The 19504-nt window shown below is 39.5% G+C and overlaps 1 protein-coding gene across 8 annotated transcripts in view; it reads right to left on the reverse strand.

Moving 5' to 3' along the window:
* SETX (senataxin) overlaps window positions 1-19504 on the reverse strand; it is a 60050-nt gene that overhangs the window by 25546 nt on the left and 15000 nt on the right. For all 8 annotated transcript variants that reach the window (XM_081065923.1, XM_081065919.1, XM_081065922.1 and 5 more), the window contains exons 10-15: window positions 15261-19421; window positions 8035-8134; window positions 2736-2909; window positions 1921-2153; window positions 850-1017; window positions 158-314 (exon numbers count right to left, since the gene is read on the reverse strand). In XM_081065923.1, the coding sequence (XP_080922049.1) occupies window positions 158-314; window positions 850-1017; window positions 1921-2153; window positions 2736-2909; window positions 8035-8134; window positions 15261-19421 (4993 nt within the window). The remainder of the gene's footprint in view (window positions 1-157; window positions 315-849; window positions 1018-1920; window positions 2154-2735; window positions 2910-8034; window positions 8135-15260; window positions 19422-19504) is intronic.

The raw sequence follows: 19504 nt of genomic DNA on the forward strand, positions 1-19504 counted from the left end.
GGGAATGTGCAGAACTACGTGTTAAAAGAATCGCTGAGGACGTGTGAGCCACAGCCCCGGGGAGAAGTCAATACCAGAATCTGCTTCCTCTTTGTCGTTCAAAGCTGCCCACATGAAAGTCTGAAAACGAACAAATCAAGCCCACACAAGTACATACCCAGAGGATGATTCTTGTCTTTGCATTTTTCTTTGAATTCAAGGATGATTTTTTTCATAAGTTCATCAACGGCTGCATTGGAAGGCGCACACACAAGGACGCGGTTTTGCTTGATTTTGGCGTTGGAGTTTTCATCAGAATGCCCTTTCCTCGGGTTCTACGGTTTGACATACACACCAAACAAATAAAAACCACGATGAGGTCCAGTATGCAGTTTTATAAGTTTTCTCTACTTCCATGTATGTTTGCAAGTTCCCCTTGTAAAGAATTAAAAATAAAAGCATCTACATCTTACAGTGACACTCAAATTACTCTGGCATGAAAATCTCCTCATAACTTCTTTGAGCCTGACCTTACTATCCACTGTTTTTACTCAATACTCAATCCAATCAAAATGTAGCCCAGGAAGCCATTCCACACAGCCTCCCGGCATTCGATGTGACCTAGAATAACCTGTAATAAAGCCAGAAGACCACCGTGGTGAACTTTGGGTTTAGTTTCACCCAAGACAGCATTTCCTGCTCTTTTTACTTCTTATAACTTTCTCACTCTCTGCCACCCACTTCGCCGATCAAGTTCCACACAACACCAAAGAGATACACACAAGTGAAAGGAAAAGACACGTTAGTACTTATTGCCTTGCCAGTTAGTTCAAGTTCACGGATGCACTGAGGCGCTCACAAACACTCTACCTCTGTCAGGAGGCGGTAGAGGAGGCCAACAATAGTTTTCGATTTTCCTGTTCCAGGTGGTCCATGAATCAGACAGATCTTGGCAACTGATGGGGAGTGTTTCACCATAGCATACGCAGTTTCTATCGCTTTCTTTTGGTCTTCATTGAAATCTTTCAAGTAGGCAGTCTATACAGAAGACATAAGGGAGAATGAGGTATTCTTCCTGTAAGGATCAGGCAAGATCCCAAAGCAACCTTTAATCTAAAAACCACTTTCATGACTGGAAAGAAAGTGACTTACACCATATGTGCATGCAGACTTCAGCTCACCTACAAATACTGTAACTGTATTTTTGTGAGCCTTATAAAGATGATAGCAATAAACTGTCTACACTTTTCTTCTATTTATTCTTTGGTTCTTTCCATTTTAGTCAATTCTCTCCTTAGTAAAAACATTCAAAGACTTTCTTTCCTCACACACGATATAATGGAAAGAGTATGGCCTTTGGGTCAGATGAGTTGAGACCTCAGTTTCACTCACAAGCTAGGTCTCTTAAATCCTAACCTCTCTTGCCTCAGCCTTTGTCATCCATTAAATCTGGGACGGGTAAGAACTGACTGAGATAACACACAAAAACCCTAGCACACAGCAGGGGTTCAAAAATATTCCTTTGCCTTTCTCTGTGTTAACTTCTTGGCACTTACATACAGCACTTACAGTGAGATAAACGTGTTCACACAGAATGACAACTTCATCTTCATACTTGCAACAATACCACTTAATTCTCCTCCTCCTGAATTTTAACGACCTGACCTTAACTAGGCTGGTCGGCCAACATTTTACTGTTGCTCTTCAAGCACATTTTCAATTCTGTACTATTACCTTCCTCCTCGTAAGATAAGCTGGCCTCGCTAATCTATCTCCGCAATATGGAAGAAAACCAAGCACTAACAACATGTCTGGGCGCACAGTGAATGTGTCTTTGTGGCAGACTCCCAGGAATACGGAGCAGATAAACGCAGCATGGTGCTTTAACATCCCGCCAGGAAGTTTCCTGACTTTCCCTGTTAGCATACAATCATCACTCACAATTCTCTCCGAGGCTGTAGTCAGTAAATCTTTTGTACAGAAGTCCATGGGGTTTGGATTCAGGATAGCTCTGGCCAGCTGGTTCCGACCACTCAACAAACACATGGCTTTTAACTTCCTTTGTGTAGTTACCAGAGAACTGATTACAGTACATTTCACAAATTCATTTAAATTGACTGGCAAATTATCTTGACTCTGGATGAAAAGGGAACACTCAGACTTTCCATTACGCACTATTACCAAGAAAGAGAAAAGCAATTTCAGTTAATTTCAGTGAATAACGGTGTCCAGTTAAAAAGGTTATTCAGAATTAGGTATCTTATAACTGTCGTTGGTATGACGTGATTTAAGTAATTCAATAAATATTTACTAAGTGCTTCCTAAGAACCAGGCAATGTTCCTGTGCTCAAGAAGCTTACTTTTCCGGAGAGGGAGACAGGTGCTAAGTAGGTGCTACAAAGAAAGCAGACAAAGGGGGTGGGGAAAGGATGAGGGATGTGAGGGGGGTACTAATAGCTTACTGTTGACCAGAAGCATTCCTAGTATTATAGTCCATTAACACATATTTTGTATGTTATATGTACTACACACTGTATTCTTGCAATATGTTAGCTAGAGAAAAGATGTTATTAAAAACATCATAAGGAAGAAAAAAACACATTTACGGTAGTTATTGAAACAAGCCACCTATAAGTGGACCCGCGCAGTTCAAACCCATGCCATTTAAGGGTTGCCTGTGGAGCAAACACATGGCTGGGAAACTAAAAGATGAGCTGACCCGACAGCCTCTCTCCGACGTCTCACTACTGACTTACTGACTGAAGTGCGGCGGAACTTGTGAATATAACCACAGTGATAGGCCTGGAACTCCTTCAGGGGATTTCTGCCCATGTCCTTCTTCTCTCCAGTTAGTCTTTCAGGAACCAAAAACACCAAATCATTCTCCTTTGGATGAAGCTGTTTAGCTAGTTCAGATTCGTCAAGATAAACTATGAAACAATAAGAAGTCAGCATTTAGTGTAACAGAATTATTTTAAATAAGATTAACTTAAAAGAAACTAAACCCTGTACTAAGTTCAAGCACGGGTACAGCGCTAAAGGACGTCATATATACTTCAGAATGGTAATCGAAGACAGTCAACATTTTCAAATGTTGATTATACAATATTATAAAATGTTTCTTAAAAACTGCTAAAAAGCCAAAATAGACATTTGAAATATCTATTGAAACTACAGACCTTGATAAATCAAGGATGCACATTGTAAGTTTAAATCTAACTACTAAAATAGCAAACCAAGTATAAATTGAGGTACAGTTTCCAAAACAGAGAAAAAATGAAAAGTTGTTTTTAAAAATAGAAAAAAATTTTAGTATTCAATCAAAACAAAAGAAGGTAATAAATTTAATATACGTGTGTAATTAGACTCCTTTGTTTCTATTTTTCATTTTACAGGTTGCTTTTTTATTCACCTTCATTGATTTAATAGCTTGAGTCCCATATACGGAGAGCTCTTCAAGACTCTTCAAGAGCTCAAGACTTAGTAGATTCCTTGCTAAGCAGCTCAGGAGTTAACACGAAGGAGCCAGTTACAATGGATTGAAAGAAAAGTGTATTTCAGTCAATGCATTCGAAATAATTTTTAAAAAGTTCACTGGTCAACTTTTGAAGTGACTGCTTGAAGTGAATAACTCATTATTTCGAAAACTGGTCCAGAGTCAAGTACTTATTCTACCTTTATTTATGAAATAAAACACTGAGTAATCAAACATGGAGAAATTTCTCTTTATAGAACTAGTCCAGGTAATAAGTAAAGAAATGAACAAATAAAAATATCACCATTTTGTGTCCTTTAGTAACTTAATTAGCCAAAACATTAAGCATCAACAGCTGTAAATGTTACAAAAAGAGAAATTAGACATCATGAACCTCCTGATAAAAGAAAATACCACCACTTATGAAATAGTTTGGCCAGAAATAATAAATCAAACTTGAATCTGATCAGACCTCTAGATCCAATTATCAATTTACAGGAAATGCAGAGCATAGGAAAACATACTACAACACCACGGGGACTCAATCAGCAAAATCCAGACAGTGGGTAACTCTGCAGGATCAATGACCCAACTTCCTCAACAAATAAATTACAAAGAAAAAATATTGAGAGCATTATAGTTAAAAAAAGATATAACAACCAGTGTCAATGAGCGAACCTAATTTGGATATTAAATCAAACAGGATGAAAAAAATTATGAGGAAAGCGGAAATTTAAACAATGATTAGCTATCTGATATTAAGGAATTGTTAATATTTTAGCAATAAAAATTATTTTATTATGAACTTTTTAGGTCTGTATCCTTTAGATATATTCACTGAAATAAAATTAAAAATGACTAAAAGAAAATTTAACCAAAGATAATCTGCAAAACCTCTCCATTACTGAAAGTAAATATAAATAATTGAAGACACATACCTCATTACGCATTAGTTAGAAAATCAATACCGTATTAGATAGGTGTCAATTCTTAACAAATTTTTACTTTTTTCCTCTAAAATTTATATGGGATTACAAAGGACACTAATAACCAAGGCATTTTTAAGACAAAACAAGGTAGGAGGACTTGTTTCCTGGAGATTAAAACTTATTATAAAGCTAGACTAAGTAATCAAACAATGTGATATGGGCACAAGGGTAGGCAAATGACCCAATAAGAAATGAGTCCTGAGGAAGATCTATGCATTAAATGCCACTAGATTTATGACAAATATGGCATTGCAGAGCAAGGAGAAAAGATGGTCTTCTCAACAAACAGCATTGGAATAACTTCATCTGGAAAAAAATTAAACATGATCCCTATATCTCACTCGTGCACAAAAATCGACTGCAGGTTGATAAAGAAATCAATGCTCTAACAAGTGTTGGAGAGGCTGTGGAGAAAAAGGAACCCTCATCCACTGTTGGTGGGAATGCAGACTGGTGCAGCCGCTATGGAAGGCCGTGTGGAGGTTCCTCAAGAAATTACGAATAGAATTACCATATGACCCAGCAATCGCTTTCCTGGGTATCTACCCAAAAAATCTGAAAACATTTCTCTATAAAGACACGTGTACTCCAATGTTCATTGCAGCTTTGTGTATGGTGGCCAAGACATGGAAACAACCAAAATGTACTTCGATAGATGAATTTATAAAGAAGTTGTGGTATATATACACAATGGAATACTATCCGGCGTTAAGGAAAGATGATATAGGAGCATTTGTGACAACATGGATGGATCTTGAGAGTATAATGCTAAGTGAAATAAGTCAGACAGAAAAAGCAGAGAACCCTTGATTTCACTGATACGTGGTATATAAACCAAAAACAACAAAGGAACAAGACAAACAAATGAGAAAGAAAAACTCATAGACACAGACAATAGTTTAGTGGTTACCAGTGGGTAAGGGGGTGGGGGGTGGGTGATGAGGGTAAAGGGGGATCAAATATATGGTGATGGAAGGAGAACTGACTCTGGGTGGTGAACACACAATGGGATTTATAGATGATGTAATACAGAATTGTACACCTGAAATCTATGTAATTTTACTCACAATTGTCACCCCAATAAATTTAATAAAAAAAAAAAATTAAAAAAAAAAAAGAAATCAATGCTCCAGAAAAAGGGTTGGCAAATATTTTCTGTAAGGAGCCAAAGCTTTTCTCTACAGGCCACATACGGTGTGTGTAGTATGTTCATCGCATCTTTTCGCATCTTTTTTTCGAAGCCCTTTGTCAATGTAAAAACCTTCCTGTAGGGCAATACAAAACCGCATATGGGGCAGATCTGCAAACTGGGTTTGCTGACACCTCTTCTAGATGTTAAGATAATATATTTGCAACCTGCAACAGGGAACACAGGTTTCTGAAATGAGGCACAGAGCACTAACCACAAGCCCTCCGCCACACACACAGACACACAAAACAAGACTTTTAACAGAAAATCAACAAGAGCCTTCAACAGGCACTTTCCCCAAAGAGGTTACTGAAGCATCTACTAAATAAATGAAAAGATGCTCAACCTCATTGATTATTACAAAGGCTATTACAAAATAAAACCACAAAAGGCCATCAATACACACACATCAATCACCGAAATTCACATGACAGTCAGTACAAATGTGTGAGTGAAGACGTGGAGCAGTGTGACTTGTCACACACTGCTGGTGGGGGACTATTTTGTACAACAGGCTTGGCATAATCCACCCAAGTTGAATCAGGCAATCCACTCTGGGTATTATGAGTAGACTCAACCAAAAAGCCCTCATGAAAACACTAAGAGATACGAGAATGACCACAGTGGCATTATCCATAAAACGCTGGAAGAGTTGACACAGCAGGTCCTCCCAGGAGCGCATCATCCATCCTGGGAATGGACTTGGGGGGAGCCCTTAGAGAGGTCAAAACTGCTGAAAAAAGTGTTATCAGCAGCAAATTGTGCGATATTCACACAATGACATATTACCACAGCAATGAAAAAAAAAACAAATATGCACTCAAAATTGAGGAGCTACAGACATGTTAAATGAGAGAAGCCAGACACAAGAGTAATAAATGCTAAGTGATTCTATCATCTGATCAAGAGAAATGCCAGATAAATTAGTGATTTAAATATTTAAAAATATAAAAATAGTGCAAGAAAATGTAAAAGTATTTATATGATTTCTAAGACCAAAGTCAGAACTATAAAGAAATAAATATGGTAGCTTTGAATATGTGAAGATAAAAACTGTCTGTGCTTCAAAAACTACACGTGAAATTAAATGAAAAAAATAAGACAATGAATACAAATTAAGAAGAAAACAACCTCCCTAACAGAACAAAGGACAAAGGGCATGGACAATTACCATTGTTCCCCAAACTCAATAATACAAGTGACCAGTAAAGACCTGGGACAAAAACCACAACCTCAAAGATACACATTTCCATATATTAAAAAAAAAAGTTTAAACTAACAAATGAGGGCGACATACACTCTTATATCCAATGTTAGAAGTGAAACTGATATTCCTTCTTATAGGCAGAGGCAACATGAATCAAAAGTCTGAAAATGTGTATTTGTTTGACGTAGCAAACGGATTTACTCAGAGTGTTTCTAATAGTGAAAAATTGTAAACAATGTACAGGTCTAACTAGAAATGACTGGATAAATGGACTATGAAATACGCTGACAATGGAATAACAAAAATATTAAATATACTGTTATTATTTAATACCTCTGAAAAGACATGTGCAATATTTTAAATGAAAATAAGTCAAATGTAAGCTTCATGAAGGCAAGCGTTTTATGTTTTCTTTATAGCTATGCACTCAGCATCTCGAGTCATACAGTATCAGATAGTATATAAATAAAGCCAGTAAATGTTTGCTGAATAAATGAATGGCCACAAAATAGGCAAAATGACCCCCACCCACCCCCACCTGCCACACACACAATTCACACAGGCTAACAGTAGCCTGACAGTAAGATACACGCTATGCTCATAGCATTATCTCTGAATAATGGGAATTGTGGGTGAAGTTTATTTTACTGCTGGCTAATGTTATCTGAATGTTCTACATTGAATATATACTACCTTTCCCCCAAAATGCTTTCACATGCTTCTTTTCTTAGCAAAGAAAAAACATGGAGTAGGATTTTTTTGGAGGGTGGGTGGTGGATTTATACTTTTTATTTTAAAGAGTTCTGAATGGTGGTTTATTTATAACTAATACATAAATGAGAGAGTGTTTCACATATCAGGAAGATTTACTCAGAATCTATAACCACTATTATTATAACCCCCCACCCCTCCCTGGTCAAGCCCCCTTCACTCACACTCTCTCACATGTCCAGCTTCCATGGATACTTTGGCCTGTGGCTTTCTAATTAAAGAATGGTTAAGCTAAATACATTTTATATTTATAACTGTCCCAGTAACTACCCTCATTAATTAAGACTTTAAACACTCTTTGTTAGAGGTTACTAATTTAGCTTAGGAAACCGATGTCCCAGAAAAGTCAAATGATAATGTTTCCGCAGATAGCAATCTCTGATTATTATATGATACGTTCCAAGTTACATAAGAAAGGACTTACCCACAAACTCCCAGTATTTTTTATAATCTGCAGGGAATTTTCGGAAACGCAACTGATGGAGTTTTTCTTTATTTGGAGAGTTGCTCCACTCCTGTGCCACCTATACAAAGCAATAAAAGCAAACTAAGAAAGCAAGCACATTCTGAAAAGTCAATACTAAACTGCAAAGCTTCCAAAGTAAGCAATAGTAAAATCCAGAACCTAGAATCTCAGGTGACAGAAACACTCCAAATTAATTTGGGACTTCCAGTTTTCAGTTCCGCACGTAAGGAACTAGGAAGTCGCCACTCCATCCTAACAACAACTAAAAATCTGAACAAGCTGCAAATCAACAACTCTTCTTAAATTCAACCAGAGAACTGAGGTCACAGGGCAAATCGCTGCCCTCGACCTGGAGAGACAGGTGGGTACAATCACAACTTACCTGAGCAGAACCGGTAAGCAGAAACCTGTGTCGGGACAGGAAAACCTGAAGTGTAACTGACAAAATGCTGGACGCTCAGCATGGACAACTCCAAGTGTTAAAAACTCTCGGGGAACCCCGTCATAAGGGGGCCCCACACTTTGGTGAGTTTTTCCTCTAGGAGTTCTACTACCAGGACCTCATTGAATATGGGGAGAAAAATCCCTTTGCTTCCAGCAGGGAGAGGAGAAAAGGAACCATTCTGAAATACACCAGAGCCTTCGGAGCTTCTTAACAAGGCTTGCTCTATGGGGAAATACCAGGGTCGCACTGCTGGCGTTTCATCAGAACCTGATACACTTGGGGAAAGAGAGATAATCAACTCGGGCCCATTCCAGCCATCCTGTCCCACCTAAGGAGGTGGGGGAACCGACAAACGCATAAGGTTCACAGCGCAGAGGCACAGGCTCGTTAAATGATGGAGCCCTTATCATAGGACAACAGAACATGTCCCCCTTCCCCACAGCTCACATTACTAAAGGCCTATTTACTGCTGTTCCTTTTAACCAGTATATCGTGTCTACCTTTCAACAAAAATTACAAGGTGTACTCAAAGGCAGAACTCACAGTCTGAAGAGAGTGAACAAGCAAAAGAACCAGAGTCAGATACGGCAGGGATGTTGGAATTATCAGACCAGAAATTTTAAAAATTGTAACGTGAAGAGTTTAATGGAAAAAGTAGACTATGCAAGAATAGATGAATAATGTAAGTGGAGAGAAATAAATTCTAAGAAAGAATAAAAAAGAAATGCTAGAGATAAAAAACACTGGAACAGAAATGAAGAATAAGAACGCCTCTGATGGACTCATTAGACTGGACATGGGTGAGGAAAGAATCTCCGAGCTTCAGGCTACAGCAATTGAAACTACTAAAGCTGAAAAGCAGAGAGAAAGAAAAAAAAAAACCCTAAGTAAAAAACAACAGAATATCCAAGAACTGTGAGGCAACTGCAAAAGGTAGAACGTGCATATAATGGGAACACAAGAAGAAAGAAAGAGAAGAAGGAACAGAAGCAATATTTGAAGCAATAATGACTGAGTTTCCCCAAATTAATGTCAGACACCCAATCACAGATCCAGGAAGCTCAAAAAACACAAAGCAGAATAAATGCCAAAAAAATCACACCAGGGCATATCATAGTCAAAATCAGGAATATGACACATCAAAAATAAAGAAAAATCTTGAAAGAAGCCAATAGGTAAAAACAAAACAAACAAACAAACAAAACAAAAAAAAAAACAACCTTACCAATAGAGAGAAGATAAGATTACACCTGACTTCTCAACAACCATTCAAACAAGAAGTGAGTGGAGTGAAATATTTAAACTGTTGAGAGAAAAAACCACCAGCCTACAATTCTGAACCCTGCAAAATTACCCTTCAAAAGAGAATTACTCTCTCAGACAAACAGAGATTGAGGAAATTTGTCACCATTAAATTTATCTTGCAAGAAATGTTAAAGATCCTTAAGAGAAGGAAAATTTTACAGGTCAGAAACTTGGATCTAGATAAACAAAGGAAGAGCTATGAAGAAGGAGTAAGTAAAGGTAAACCTTCTGTTACTTAAACTTAATTGATCCAATAGTTTATTCAAAGTAGCAACAATGTATTCAATTACATATGCTTCTGTGTACATATATATGCTTATTATGCTTACCTATAAGTGAAATATATGGCAGTGATGATACAAGGGATGGGAAGGAAGAATTCGAAATATTTTGTTATTATAAGGTACTCACATTGCCCATGAAAGTGGACATGGATTAGTTGTAAATATATATTGCAAGCTCTAGGGAAACCACTAAATGAAATTAAGTGCTAAGGAAAAAGAGAAATAGATAAAATGTTCAATTGAAAACCACAAAGGAGGGTGGCTGATTTGCCAGTGGTTAGAGTGCAGTGCTGGTAACACCAAGATCGCCGGTTCAATTCCCATATGGGCCAGGGAGCTGCGCCCTCCACAACTAGATGGAAATCAGCTTCACATGGAGCTAATGAGTCCTGGAAAAAAATCACACTGTTCCTCAATATTCCCCAGTAAAAAGATGAAAGGAAGGAAGGAAGGAAAGAAGGAAGGAAGGAAGGAAGGAAGGAAGGAAGGAAGGAAGGAAGGAAGAAAGGAAAGAAGGAAGGAAGGAAGGAAGGAAGGAAGGAAGGAAGGAAGGAAGGAAGGAAGGAAAAAAGGAAGGAAGGAAGAAATCCCAAAGGGAGAGAAAGCATGGAAGACAAATATAGGAAAAAAGAACAAGAGCAATAAATAGAAAGTAGTAACTAATATGGCAAAAATTATTCTATTGGTATCAGGAATCACCTTAAATGTCAATGGTCTAAATATACCAAATGAAAGATTATCAGAATAGATTAAAAAAACAACACCCAATTATATGCTGTCTACAAGAAACTCACTTTAAATATAAAGACATTTATAGGTTAAAGGGATGGCGAAAGATAAAATACGCCAACGGTAATCAAAAGGAAGTGGGATAGTATCACACAGGGCAATTTACACATGTTTCTTAACACCTCTGTACCCTGTTAGCAGATGCTGTTGCCAGTAGAAGAAACGGAGAACATTCCAGTAACATGCCCAAGACCATAAAGGTAGTGACTGACAGCTAAAGCCAGATAGGATTTTGAAAAAACTTCTCATTGTCTACATTTCAACCGTGCACAACAGAAGAAGCAATTTTAAAAAAAGAAAGCGGAGTAGCTATATTAATTTGTGACAGAGCAGACCTCAGGGCAAGGCAAGTGATCAGGGATAAAAAGGGGCATCACAAAATGATAAATGGGTCAGTATTCCAGGAAGTCATGATAAGCCTTCATATGCATGTGCCTAATAACAGAGCATCAAAATAAGGGAGGCAAAAACTGATGGACCTGCAAAAATAAATAGATCAACCCAATATTTTAGTTGGAGACTAACACTCTATCAGAAATGGACTGGTACAGCGGGCAGAAAATTAGTAGACACAGCTAAATTCAAAAGCACCCTCCATCAGCCTGATATAAATGCCATCAATAGGCTACTTCAAGCAACAACAGCAGATTAAATAAGCATTCTTCTAAAGCTCACACCGGACATTCACCAAAACAGACGCCCTCTGGGTCATAAAACACATCTTAACCAATTTAAAAGGACAGCAGAAAAACAAAACAAAACAAAACACAAAAGGACAGCAAATACGCAATGTCTTCCTTTGGATTACAATGGAATTAAACTAGAAATCAGTAACAGAGCTGGGAACAAACTCCATCCCTCAGTCTCACCAGCCACATTCCCAGGCCCAGCAGCCACCTGGGGCCACTACATGGCACATTGCAGCTAGAAAGCGTCTCCAGTAAGCGTGAGCACTGGTGGGCAGCACTGAGAACAGCACTCCCCGCAAGTCCAAATGACCTAGACTGGTTGCAAATTCTCACCAGCATGTCATCCTGCCAGCTTCTAAACCTCTGCACCCATTTCCCAAAACCTCAAATTCAGAAGCACCCTTGAGGATCTTCTGAGAAACAAAGGGGACAATCCCAAATTTAGAAAGAAGACCGACTACTTGTGTAAATAAGTCGTTTTAGTTTTCAATTAGGAAAAAAACTAACAAATTACCTTTTGGGCTTGAGTGTTTTATCTAAATTTAACAGTTTAGTTGTTAAGTATTTAAATCTACAACTGGCCTTCATCAATGATGAAACTTATTATCCAAGACTACCGGTACTATGATGGAAAATACAAAAAAAATTAAAGCAAATGTGATTAAATTTTAAGACATGCAAGGTTTCAAAAATGTCCCTCCCACACATCCTTTTCTCAGAAAGCTTGAAGGCTATGCCTTACTACACTGAGGGCGTGAGCCAGGAAGACAACCTGGGGTACAGGAGACCGATCCAACACAGGGAAGGAAATGCAACCCCAGGATGAGGATGGTGTTTCAGGATAACCACCATAAACCAAGATTACCGGATGTGTCTGATCATAATGATCGTTAAAACATCCAAAAGAGGGCCGGCCCGGTGGCTCAGGCGGTTAGAGCTCCATGCTCCTAACTCCGAAGGCTACCTGTTCGATTCCCACATGGGCCAGTGGGCTCTCAACCACAAGGTTGCCAGTTCGATTCCTCGAGTCCCGCAAGGGATGGTGGGCAGCGCCCCTGCAACTAAGATTGAACACGGCACCTTGAGCTGAGCTGCCGCTGAGCTCCCGGATGGCTGTTGATCAGAGCGCATCCTCTCAACCACAAGGTTGCCAGTTCGATTCCTCGAGTCCCGCAAGGGATGGTGGGCTGCGCCCCCTGCAACTGGACCTGGAGCTGAGCTGCGCCCTCCACAACTAAGACTGAAAGAACAACTTGAAGCTGAACAGCACCCGACACAACTAAGACTGAAAGGACAACAACTTGACTTGGAAAAAAGTCCTGGAAGTACACACTGTACCCCAATAAAGTCCTGTTCCCCTTCCCCAATAAAATAAAATAAAAAACATCCAAAAGAGTCTGAAGCTAATTTAGTAATAAGTATATAGGAAACTAAGTAAAGGAAACAAATCCAAAGAAAACAAAGAGTTGGGAAGGAAAGGAAAAGTAGTTAAAATATACTACCTGACTTAGCTGTGGACAACTTTTATATAGTCAGAACAACAACAAACACTGACCTAAAATTCCCAGACAACTCCATAGTGAGAATGAGGGAATAGGAAAGGTGTGTGAGTGAAGATAGGGCTGGGAGAGAGGGGACTTCCTGTAGCGGAAACTAACAGAAAATGTCTAAAGTTGAAAAATGAACAAGTCACAATAGTGGCATGTTATTCAGAAATATAGAAGTATCAAGAGGATCCATTAAGAATTAAAAGCGGTTACTTGGGGGCGGGTGGAGGGTGCCTGCTGTTTTTTATAATGGGCTTTACAGGAGTATTTGACTATTTTAAACTGTACAAATGAAACTTGTGCTCACTACTTTGAAAAGGCTAGGGCTGCAAAAATGTCCTGAAAGGAAGAAATCTTAAAAAGGAATATAGAGTGGGGTGGTCGGTTAGCTCAGTTGGTTAGAGCGCAGTGCTCTTAACAACAAGGTTGCTGGTTTGATCCCCACATGGGCCACTGTGAGCTGCACCCTCCACAACTAGATTGAAACAACTACTTGACTTGGAGAGGATGGGTCCCGGAAAAACACATTTAAGTAAAGTTTAAAAAATAATTTAAAAAGAAATATAGAAATACCTCTACACGCAGAGAAAAATAAAATCAGAAATGTGTCTGTCCTAAACATATGGGCTGTGAATGACGTCTAAACAATTTAGTGCTTTCCAGCAAGAACAAAAAGATTAAAGAAAAAAATAAGCTTCAAAATGAATAACATTTCCCCCAGCTCATTTTACTGTACGCACTGCTCACTGAGCTAACAATTGTTCTATGAGAAGAAAATTCTTCTAATACAGATATTTCACTTTGTGTTATGGACAGAGATTGAGGATTGTCAGTGAGGTGTTTCTAACGCTTCGGCAACACTAATAAAATAATTAAGTCTTAAAAACAATGGCTAAAATTTGGGGCATGAATTGATACGAGAGATTCAAGGGCACCCTCAAGATGCATTGATACGCTGTCTAGAAGGCACTGACCTTGACAAAGGTCACCAATACCCTGGATCACCTCCTACTGTAGCAGGTGTGCCCCTTTGGGCCATACATTTCTTTTGTCAACACACTTGACCTTAGTGTCTTTGCACTTCCTCTGCCTGGAATCTACTTCCCATGGTCGAGTCCTTCTGGTCATTCTGCTCTCGGTGTAAATACACTGCTCACAGAAGCTGTCTGACTTCTCAGTCTAAAGTGCCCTATCTCCAGGTCACACGACAGCCCTCATCCCGATCGGAGATGACCACTTCCAGAAGGCACAGGCCTCGTGTGTCTCGCTCACTTTACCTCCCAGGCCTGTAACAGCACGCGGCAGGTATCAGGCACCCAAGTACCTGTCAAGTGAGTGAACACATGAATACTGACTTCAGTGTTCTTGGTTTTGCTTTTAAGTCTTACCATATATTTGGGTTTGGTTTTTTGTTTTGTTTAAGAAATCTGAAGAAGCAAAAATCCTTTACTGTTTTGAGAACACCAAAACACCCTTCAAAATGCTGTTGGATGCTGACACTAAGGAATTATCAGCCGTTTTTCTGAGGTGAAGACCTAAGTGGGAATCCTGTATTTTATTTGGCACTCGTCAGGGAGGATGAGGACGAGACAAGAACCAGGATAGGACGTGATGGGTGGGGGAGACATCTACAGGGAAAAAGCAGGTGCTACGATGAGTAAGAAATGGGAAGGACAGATACGTCAGGAGAAATTCAGGATATATTGCTTTGTTCTGTTCATTGTAATTTACCCTTTGCCAACCTCCTCAAGAAAACTTGAGTAAAGGTCTACATTACTTTTCAAAAAAATAAAATAAAATGGATGTGGGAGACTGCCTCTTCTGAGAAGTCTTCCCCTCCCTTTGCACTGAAAATCATTTCCTCCTGGGCTACCCCTGAACTTGGTGCATTAGCACTCTGAATTGTCTGTAAGCTCTAGAGAGTAGAGGTTAAGACAATGTTTCCCCTGTACCACCAGCTTCTAGAACAGTGTCTGGCACAAATGTCTGTACAACGTGAAATCTACAAGCTACCTCTAAATCACAGTGAGGTCCGTATTGGCCCCTGGACTCTATCACTCAGTATGGGAAAGAAAAGAAGCGACTTTCAAGTCTGGACAGGTACAGAATTAAAACAAATACTTACGGTTTCAAACGTATTCAGTATCAACAAAGGGAAAAACACATCAAAATAATCTCCATAATCTTGAAATCTGACAGGCACGGGTCTTGAGATGGCCTGACACAGAGCTGCTGGGGGCCCACACTGATCGAAGTTCACGAACATTTCGTATTTCCACTTTAAGATCTCTTTAATGAAGGCGTCAGAGATGGACTGTGACGAAAAGAGAATGTTTACTGGAGAAGCCGAGAAAGGTTTCCTCTCACCCAGCGGGAGTTTATAACCTTGCCTGTTGGAGTTGCTTGGAGTTGGAGAGTGAAGAACGTTGCCCAAACTCTTCGCTTCACCCACTGGTTTCTGAGACACCACACAGGCTGGCAGTGGCGCTTTCAAAACGGAGTGGACCCCATTTGCCTTATTTTTTATAGCTGGGGCATTTTCCAAAGACCTGGAAAGATGAGCAGTTCGTGAGGTGGTACTTGAGCTAAAAATCTTCGTTGTGGAAGGTCTCAATGGTTTCAGGGCAGACAGAGGCAAGGCAGGTTTTCGAAACACATCCTCATCGGCTGCTTTAGTTTCAATGTGTTTGGGGCAATACTCGCCCTGGTTCTTCGTAGTTTCAAGACAATCTTTGTACTTACATTTTGTGCCACTCAAAGACTCCAACTGGGGCTGACTGAGAAAATCTTCAACCTGAACTATCTCTTGTCCATGAACTACTTCGATGAGTTTATCGTTATCATTCTGCATTTGTGAACACAAATCCATGTCTTCAGGGTCACACTGTGTTAAAAATATTTTATCTTCCTCCACATCACTACTGGCCTCAGGCTCTCCCTTTTGCAAAACTGCCACCTCTACATGGACAGTTAGATCACCTCCACCTGAAGGGTCCTCTGAAGTAGAGAGAGTTATTTCATTCGTTGGTGTTCTTCCATTTAGCACCACAGAATTACACTGGTTCAAATGATGAGGACTGCCAGTCATCTGAGAAATGTATTTTGCTTTCATAGGTTCCTGTTCAAAAGACACACGTTTTGGTAATTGTTTTCCATTACTGTTAGCAATTACCTCAGCTCCTCCTTTACTACTGGAACCTGACCGGTCTGATCTGGGCACAGAAATGTCGGTACTCGATGCTGCACGTGGCCCTGCTCCTGTAGTAATCTTACTCTCATCAGAAAGTCCTGGTCTATTTTGCTGTGATTTGGGTCGCACCTGCCTCTGCAACTGAAAACTTTGACTCTTAAGCAGTGTCTTATTTTTGACAGGAGGAGTCTGAGGAGAAATTAGTTTAGTCTTTTTTCGGGTATCAACTACTCCAACAGTTTTGCCGTGGTCACGTAATTGAACTATACAGTCTAAAGATCGCTGAGACAACTCACATGCCCTACGAACACGCTTTTTCAGACCAAGTTTCTCAGCTTTGGAAGCTGGTTCAGGACACTGGCGAAACTTCTTTGGTGGCACTATAGCAGGAGTTGTCCTACAACTTATGTAATTTGAACTTTTATTGTGCCCTTTTTTGGTATCTGAATGTGTTTTCTTAGGAGTTTTAGAAGCTGGGACTCTCCTAATGCTTCTGGAATAACCATGAAGTTTTGAAGAAGACTTCTCTAGGGGAACTGTGGTGGTTCTCTGAATACTTGAACCGGCAGTTGTGGTCCTTAAGTCTATACCTTTAAAATCATTTTTGGTCAGCTCTCTATTATCAGACTGATCCTTTCTGTCAGAAGATGAAGGCCTTAAAGGAAAACCCTCGTCCTTAGGTTTTTCACATTGTTTTCGCTTTGGTTTTTTTACCTCAGTTCCACAAAATACCTCAACAGACACCCGACTGCTCTGTGGTCCTGCATGTTCTTCAACACCCTCTGCTTCTTCTGTAGTAACTTCTTCGGACATAGGATAATCTGTGTCATAACCCCAATCATTTGTGATATCAGCCATATGGGTCAACCATGAGTTTTTTCCATCCCCTTGCACTGAATTCTTATTGTCTGGTTCCTGATCTTGCCACACTGAAAACACATTCTGTTGGCTTTCAAACTCAAAAACCTGAGAATCACATTCCTCAAACGGTGAAGTGGAATTTGTCTCTTCTTTCTTTATCAGTTTCCTATCCACATTCATATTAGCTATTGAAGTATGCTGCTGTGGACATTGTTTCTTGATGCATATTTTATCTTGTTTAACAATGTGTTTCTCAAAATCAAGAATTCTTTCATCATCACCATCATCATCAGAATCTGAAATAATAATAATTTGTCTGTGGCAGGTTTCTCCGACATTCTTTCGGTTGGCTGTGAAACTTTTGTCTTTTACTTTTCTTTGTAGCTGGGATGAGCGTTTTTGAGGTGAATCTGACGGAAACTTACTAACACCAGCTTGAGCTATTAAAGATAATTTGTGGAGGTCTATCAAGGAATCTGTTAAGGTATCAGACTTGGGACAGCTGCTAAGGGTCTGCTCTCTCGAGTTAGAAGAAACCCGATCAGTACTCTTGCTCATTTCCTTCTCTTTTGATTCAAGTATAGTCACAGGATCTTTAAAAGATGTTTCATGCATGAAAGTACTGGTCATTTCTGTAAATGAGATCAAATCTTTATCAGTATGACATTCCTGTATTTGACAATTGTTTTCATGGGAAGAGAAAACAGCTGACTCTTCATTCTTCAATTGTTTCTTTTTCAGCAATAAACTGTTATGAGACTTTTGTTCTCCATTTTTATTATCCAGAATACCATTACGGTCTAAGGAGACATTGTGGAGGAAGCTATCCCCTTTCTGACCTCCTGTAGTTTTCCTGGAATAGAAATTCTCCATGTCAGATACAGTCAGGTTTCCCTCTGATTTCATAGCATTATCAACCGAAGTACTTTTCCTGTATTGCTTTATTACATTTGATAACTTAGCACAGATTTCATCTTTCTGGGCCTCAGTTTTTGCTTTTGAAGTTTCACCAATATCATTCTTTGACGAGAAATCCTCATTTGATGTGGACACCTTTTCCAGAGAATCAGTGCTAGAATCAGTCAACAAACATGGTGACATTATTCCTCTTCCTCTGTCACATTTCCTTTCTGGACCATTTCTTAAAGGACAGTTCTGTGGTGTATATGAGGAATTGTTATTTACAGACGTCTGCTTCACTGTATGTTTTTTAACTTGATCGTGAGATCCTTCAGTGAAAAGGTTTTTACTATTCTGCTTTAAGCATGACTCAGCTGAGAGATGGTCTTCTAGCTTTGAATCTTTTATACAATTTTGCTCATTATTCTCTTTTACAGTAGTACTTGCTTTGCTCGACCCACTCTCTTGCACTCGATATGCATCAGCTTTCATTGGTTCCTTAGAAAATGTTGGGCTAGAACTTTCCAGACAGTACACGTTTTTACACTTCTTCCCAATGTGTTCACTTTCTTCTTTACAACTACATGCAGGAGCGGGTTTGCACAGAGTCAGATCCACAAAAGCGTTAGACTGCGGAACTTTGAATTTTATGTTTTTAATAATTTGCGTTAAACAAGTTTGTAACTCTTGGGTTTCCTGACTAGTCAGCTGCCAACCTAGAGATAAATTTCCTCGCAGGAATAAGTTGAGCTTATCCCAGAATTGCTTACAAAGAGTCTGCTGCCCAAGCTGATAACCTTCTTTAAGGAGACTTCGAATCAGCTGCACACAGGCAAGCTGTACAGAATTTGATGGCATTGAGTGCAGCGACACAGAGGACACCATCGGTGTTCCTTTGGAGCCACTGCTGGATGACTTCTCAGAGCTCCGTGCAAAGGCGCTGGTCGGAAGCTTGGCGCATTTAACCACAGCTTCCACCCACTTCTGGGAGCTGACCCACAGCAGATGCAAACATTTTTTATTTCTGTGGAGTTCAATCACTGACACCAAAATTAGAAAAAAGAATTCGGTGACTTTGTCACACACGACTACTTCCTCAATGAGAACATCTTTGACCTCGGAGTGCAGATGATGGATGACCTCTACTATGTAAGGCACGCCCAAGTCCTTAAGGTCCATGAGGGACTGCACAAAAGGGATGAACCACAGAAACGTGCTATTATGAACACGCATGTCTTGACCAATATCTGACTGAAGCACACTGGCTAATGTTTCCATTTCTTCATACATGTTAGGACAATAGTCAGGGCAAACGGCTGATCTCCACCCTGAATCCTACAAGGAAAGAAATACTGACATTCAGATAAACAAGCATCATTCATGACAGGTTTAGCACACAAGTTGTAAAGAAGAAAATA

The sequence above is a fragment of the Rhinolophus hipposideros genome (assembly GCF_964194185.1).
Source record: "Rhinolophus hipposideros genome assembly, chromosome: 11".
Classification (NCBI taxonomy): domain Eukaryota; kingdom Metazoa; phylum Chordata; class Mammalia; order Chiroptera; family Rhinolophidae; genus Rhinolophus; species Rhinolophus hipposideros.